The sequence below is a fragment of the Ipomoea nil genome, unplaced genomic scaffold (assembly GCF_001879475.1).
Source record: "Ipomoea nil cultivar Tokyo-kokei standard unplaced genomic scaffold, Asagao_1.1 scaffold1834, whole genome shotgun sequence".
Classification (NCBI taxonomy): Eukaryota; Viridiplantae; Streptophyta; class Magnoliopsida; order Solanales; family Convolvulaceae; genus Ipomoea; species Ipomoea nil.
In genome coordinates, this window is record NW_017618262.1 from 2,645,799 (window position 1) to 2,652,410 (window position 6,612).

General features: G+C 32.8%; 1 protein-coding gene across 1 annotated transcript; it reads left to right on the plus strand.

The window, feature by feature from the left end:
* The first annotated feature begins 252 nt into the window (after window positions 1-252).
* LOC109193021 (serine carboxypeptidase-like 51) lies at window positions 253-5,462 on the plus strand. The gene is made up of 13 exons (XM_019343790.1): window positions 253-441; window positions 588-682; window positions 774-881; window positions 1,005-1,245; window positions 1,473-1,516; window positions 1,607-1,674; window positions 2,106-2,211; window positions 2,435-2,622; window positions 3,055-3,124; window positions 3,288-3,338; window positions 3,615-3,667; window positions 3,792-3,924; window positions 5,123-5,462. Exons 1-13 carry the CDS (start codon window positions 306-308, stop codon window positions 5,201-5,203), a joined length of 1,374 nt encoding a protein of 457 aa, XP_019199335.1. The 5' UTR covers window positions 253-305; the 3' UTR covers window positions 5,204-5,462.
* Window positions 5,463-6,612: the final 1,150 nt, after the last annotated feature.

A 6,612-nucleotide genomic window follows, 5' to 3' on the forward strand; every position in this document is an offset into this window, starting at 1 on the left:
TGTCTACTGTCTACTAACTAGTAAACTAAGCCCGTGTAGTCTAGGTTAGAGTAATCCTAAATATGGAGAATCCGGTCCAAGAAAGGCAAGAGATAAATTGTGAATCTTCTCATTAATTCTCAAGTTTTCACATTTATCTCCTCTAGTCAGTCATAATATCAAATCCAGATTGTCAGTGATATTCAAATCGAACAAGACTTTAGAGTGATCAGTCGAAACAATTCCCACCCCTTTATATATAGTGGTGACAGGCATTTGTAGCCAGCCTGGTGTAAAGCTAGACTGGACTGGTCAGCTTTTCGAGAATGGAAAAGTTTAACGTTGTTGTTTATGTGCTCCTTTCTTTCTTGCTGTCTTCTCCGTTTTTCCATCGTGGCGGCGCCGGAGCTAAGACCGCCGCCGATGGATCCGAAGCTTGGGGCTACGTTCAAGTCAGACCAAGTAATATAATTCTGCACATTTCTCTTTCTTCTTCTTCATTTCTTCTGCAAAAATGCTTACATTCTCATCATTGTATAGCCATGGCATTCGCTTATAAACGCATTTCGATTATTTTAATCCTTGTTTGGGTGTGTATGGAAAAACAGAAGCGCACATGTTCTGGTGGCACTACAAAAGTCCGTACAGAGTTGAGGATCCAAACAAGCCATGGCCAATCATTCTGTGGTTGCAGGGTGGACCTGTAAGTTTAATTTGTTTTCCTTAATTTTCACTAATTACTTTAAATTTTAATTAGATATATATTCACACTTTTATTATTTGTTGAAAATTAGGGAGCTTCAGGGGTAGGAATTGGAAATTTTCAAGAGATTGGGCCTCTGGGTGTAAATTTGGAGCCTAGAAATTCAACTTGGTTGAAAAAAGCTGATCTACTATTTGTGGTAGGTTTCTTTACATTTTAAAATATTCTTTTCATACTTTTTTAGATTTTTTTTTTTTAAAACGTGAATTAATTAGTTTTTTTTATTATTTATTTTGGGTATTTATTGAAAATTTTTATATAGGATTGTCCAGTTGGAACTGGGTATAGTTTTGTGGAGGATACAAAGCTGCTGGTGAAGACTGATGTGGAGGCAGCAACTGATTTAACTACTCTACTGATAAAAGTTTTCAATAAGGATGTGAATTTACAGAAAAGCCCTTTATACATAGTAGCAGAGTCTTATGGAGGAAAGTTTGCTGTTACTGCTGGATTGTCAGCTCTCAAAGCCATTGAAGCAGGCAAACTGAAGCTCAAACTTGGGGGTAATAATGTCTCAATAATTTTCCTTTTTTTTTTTTTTCCTTTTCGAATTACTTAGCTCTGATTTTGGGAAAATCCGTAGTCCCGACTCAAATCAAGAAAGTCAATAGACGCTCTCATTAGGATGGAATCTTATAATTACTAAGTCAATAACTTGACCAACTAGACTGGGAAATTACTTAGGTGAATTCTAATTTTCTAAACATGGCAAAATTACTTATTTTTGTAGGAGTGGCATTAGGTGATAGTTGGATCTCACCTGAAGATTTTGTGGTATGTAACCCTGTCTGCTATTAGTTTTTTTTTTTTTTTTTTGGGTAATTAAATGAAATATTACTTCTACATTATCTATCACTGCTGCAGTTGTCTTGGGGACCTCTGCTGAAAGATGTCTCAAGGATTGATGAAAATGGCTTGAAAAAATCAAACAGGTCCATATCAAACATTTATGTGTGCGTTGCTGGTAAACCCCGTCGTCTTGTGATTCTAACCGACAAAGAATCACAAGAAAGTAAACCAGTCTAAGTTGTTTATAGCTAACCATTTCAAACCAAGAAGGCCAATAGGCCGCTCCCCATGAGAGTTGAACTTGGAACTTGAAACTTGAAACATCTATGTGTGCGATGGTGGGTAAATCTTATCTTGTGATCCTAACAGGCAAAGGATCACAAGGAGGTTAACCAGTTTAAGTTGCCTATAGCTTCAAACCAAGAAGGTCAATAGGCTGCTCTTCCTAAGAGTTGAACTTGGAACTTGTGATTATCAAGACAACAGCTCGATCAACTTGATTGGGGTTGCCTGCTGTTATATATATGGACATTGGAAATGTTAGTTGTCTAACCAAACATGTTTCAGAAAACAGTATAGCTAAGCAAATTAAGCAGAAGCTTGTTGGAGGCCAGTTTGAAGAGGCAACAAATCTCTGGTCCAAACTTGAAGATGTCATAAGTACCTACAGCAATTCTGTGGTATATATATGTATATATATATATTCTGCTTCCATACAACTCTTTTTGTGGCAATTTTGTTCGACCCTAACCACGTTAGTTCTGCAAGAAATTGTAGAGTGGTGATTAAATTCGTAGAGTTATTCTACCTATATATTGAACTAGACTAGAATAACCCGTAGCGGATATTGGCCTTTCGAGCCCCTATTCTAATTTTTTTTTGGGATATTTGAATAATTTGCAGGATTTCTACAATTTTATGTTGGATTCTGGCGAGGAGCTTTTGTCCACAACATCACAATCTTTAACAATGAAGAGATACAAATCATATCTGGGATCCTTGAAGGCTTCCCCAGGTTCTGAAGGTGATCTTGACAGCCTAATGAATGGAGCCATCAAAAAAAAGTTAAAGATTATCCCACCGCATTTTGAGTAAAGTTTTTGTTCTCATTTTTTTTTTCTTAATTTTCTTTAGTATTTTTTAAAAATGTAATAGTCTAGGGGGTGTTTGATAAATAGTTGTTAGCTGATTGAGTTAGTGTGTTTGACTAGTTGATAGCATTAACTGATTATAGAAAGATGTTTGGTAAATTAGCTGTTAGTTGATAGCTGATTACATACAAAATGACTCTATCAAAAAGCTAATCAAAAAAGTTATTTTAAGCAGCTTTTTGAATTTTAGTGTTTTGAAGGAATAAGTTGTTACAAAAATTAATTAATTAAACATTCATATTGATTGTTTAACGAAATCAAACAGCTAATAGTGGTCAAACAAGTTAAAATTAACTGATAGACTAACTGTTTTATCAAATAGGGCCTATAATCCATCGAGAAAGAAGGTTAACCAAGATTGTGTTTTCGTAGGTGGGGAGAGCAATCTGGTCTCGTTTTTGACGCTATGGTGGGTGACTTCATGAGGCCAAGGATCAATGAGGTATTATACTTAAAATAAATATTGACAAAAAAAAAAAAAAAACCACAATAAACAAAGGTGCAAAGAGAGCACGAGATTTAAAGTGAGAGTTAGAGTATAGTTTATAATAACTTTGTAGGGCAGGTGATATAATTTTAATATTCTTTTGGTGTACACTGTACAGGTTGATGAGCTATTGAGTAAAGGAGTAAATGTGACGATATATAATGGACAAGTAAGGCTTTCAGTATATTCCCTTAAAAGAATTCGTAAATTGAAAAAGAAAATATATTGCAAGTTATCAGATTATTGTGTTTTTTTAGATGTTATAAAAAAGGAAAAGTCTAAGATAGTGATCAGTACTAGTGCTACACTGCTATTTGTACTAAGTACAAGGTAAAAAGTTGTAAAAGACATTAAGTTTGTACCGGACTTCAGGGTACAAGTGGTAGTAGTGTTAATTAAGACTTTGGAGAGAAATTGACATGTGTTTTGAGTTTGATGATTTTAGGTTGATCTCATTTGTGCCACCAAGGGAACTGAAGCATGGGTTCAAAAACTAAAGTAAATCTCATTAAATAAAACCTTTTTTTTTTTTAATTTCCTTTTGATAAATATTCAATAATTAGTGTAATAGTTAACTGTATATATAGTCTTATGTTATGTTTTTTACTATGATGGAATGCAGGTGGGAAGGGCTAAAAACATTCATTAGTATTGACAGGACTCCAATGTATTGTGGGAAAGACCAAACTACAAGAGGGTTCACAAAGTCATACAAGAACCTGCATTTCTATTGGATTCTTGGGGCTGGCCACTTTGTAAGTCCAATTTACTTCTGCCATTCATCACACACACACACACACACACACACACACACACACACACACATATATATATATATATATATATACTACTTATGATACTGGATCAAATGCACCATTAGATATGAATAAATGCACCACACAGTGTTCAAAAATGCACTAGATTCAAATGCACCACACCTAAAGTGGTAGATTTTCAAACCCTTTGTGGTGCATTTATGCGTACCTAATGGTGAGTGACTGCACGGTCACATGAGAAGTCTTGTCCACACGAGAACTTCCTACAACTTATTATGTCACTTATTGTCTTTGTCGTGAAATTATTGCTTATCCAATAATTATATTATGGACCAGAGTCTATCATTCACCATACGTATTGTGGACCATGTCTAGACTATGTACATATAATTAACAAATTATACACTTTCAGTTATCAGATTATATACATATTGCGATTAACAAATTATATACATGTTACAGTTAACATATGATGTACTTTCAATTTATTTATAAGTATATAATATGTTAATTGCAAATAAGGCCTACAATAGGTATAGTGAACTTGGTTCACAATATAATTTAGGAATGCTATCCTCACGATCGAAAGGAACCCCTCAATGCTCTCTAACGTACCTACATTCAGACCCCATTTCTGCCTGCCTGCTGTTTGCTACTTGCTAACTATGAAATATCCTTATCATGGGGGGTTGTCTTTAGATAATTGTACTATTCTTTTTTCTTTTTTTTTTTTTTAATGAAAGAAATTGTCAAATCAAAATGCAATTATATTGGAGCTAGCAGGGCTAGTTGTGAGATTTTTTTTAGAGTTATTTGCGGGTTTTCAGGGACAGCTTTTCATGCGAACAATGCTTTTTGTACAGTTGTGTAGTCTCTCCTTAGATACGCATAAATGCACCATAAAGTGTTCGAAAATGCACTATTAGGTGTAGTACGGTGTGGTGCATTCTTTTGTTGTATGATGCATTGGTGTACACTGTATAGTGTATTTTTGCATATTTAATGGTGAATTTGCACCAATTGTACCAGAAACACTATTCGCGTTTGAATCAGTATATATATATATATATATATATATATATATATATATATATATATATATATATATATATATATTCAGCAAAACTCTTTTTTTTTTTTTTTTTTTTTCTGTTTATAATATTGGTTTGGTGAACAGGTACCAGTGGATCAGCCGTGTGTGTCATTGGACATGGTGGGAAACATCACTCAGTCCCCTTCCTCTGCCACTTCACACTGAGTTTCTGTTTTACCCAAAACACATCGAAACAAGATCCATCCAGCATGGACACACAGAAGCTCCATTGAATCAGTACTGATTCTGCAACAAAGAATTCAAAAAAAAAATAAGTCCTAAATTTTAATTTATCTTGGACAATTATTGCAATTTTATAATTTATAAAGAATCTCAAATTATTGTACTTCATTTTTACTTATTCCCTCCCATCGTCCTATTTTATGTCCCTTGATTGATAGACGAAATGAAGTTATTTTTTTTTTCAATTATTCATAATGTTAAGTTTAGTATTAGAATATAAAATTTATATATTTAGAAAGAGTTAATTTCATTTTTGGCTTTAGATTTATAGATGACAATTCACTTTTAGTTCTTTTTTTTCAAAACATCCTCTTTTGATCTTAGTATTATCGTGGCATGACCATGTTTGATCCTTCACCTACAAAATCGTTTAAATTTCATAAAATATAAGGGCATTTAGGCCTTTAATTATGATTTTTTTTAAAAAAAAAAAAACATAAATAAAAATATAACGGGTCAACCACTATGTATATTATATAAAAAAAAAAAAAAACAAAACAAAAAAGATCTAAATGTCCTTGTATTTAAGGACATTTCAACAATTTTGTTGACGGAAGACAAAAAAAAATTGTCATGCTACAATAACACTACAAGCAAAGGTAAATGTTCTGAAAAATGACTAAAAGTGAACTGCTACCTATAAATCTAGGACCAAAAATGGAATTAACAATATTTAGAAACTGCTATTAAACACAAAATAAATAAATAGATAAATTAATTAATTAAAAGTAATTAAAAAATACTAAAGAAAATAATAAAGAAGAAATAGTTAGTTTTACCAATGCTTAGTAAATAAAACAGGTAAATAAGACATCGAATTTTTTTCACTTTACGCTTAGGACTTTTGGTCAATTATTTGCCTCAATCCACCTTCTAACCTAACTCATAATGATATCACAAAGTAAATATCCCTAATATAGAACATCAATATCTAATATCATATTATAAATTTTCAAATATAACTGGGGCGAAAATGAAACCCTGCAAACGTTTGACAATTTTAAAAAATACTGCGTATTATTGTAGATTAAAATGTTCCTTCTTGTAGTTGATCTTCGGTGAAAATCTTGTTATGCTTTTCTTTTCCTAGTTGATCCTTTTTGTGTAAAAAGGAAGAGAATGAAGAAAACTAGAATGGAGAATCGAGAGGAAAGATACACGGAGAATTCCAATTCATTCATTCATTAACAGAAGAGTTCATACAGGCCTGGTCCTATCATTCTTTAGGCCCGGGGCATAACAACAAAATGGGCCCTATACGAAATTAATATATATTTTTATAATTAAATTTAAATTAAATAAGGAAGCAATACTAATGTCAAATAACTTAA

What these genes read in the sequence shown, in the direction of transcription:
- LOC109193021 (XM_019343790.1), top strand. Translation starts at nt 306, where the DNA reads ATGGAAAAGTTTAACGTTGTTGTTTATGTGCTCCTTTCTTTCTTGCTG. An exon ending in TGTGGTTGCAGGGTGGACCT is followed by an intron (nt 683 to 773) that starts GTAAGTTTAATT and finishes GTTGAAAATTAG; the next exon opens with GGAGCTTCAGGGGTAGGAAT. An exon ending in ATTATCCCACCGCATTTTGA is followed by an intron (nt 2,623 to 3,054) that starts GTAAAGTTTTTG and finishes GTGTTTTCGTAG; the next exon opens with GTGGGGAGAGCAATCTGGTC.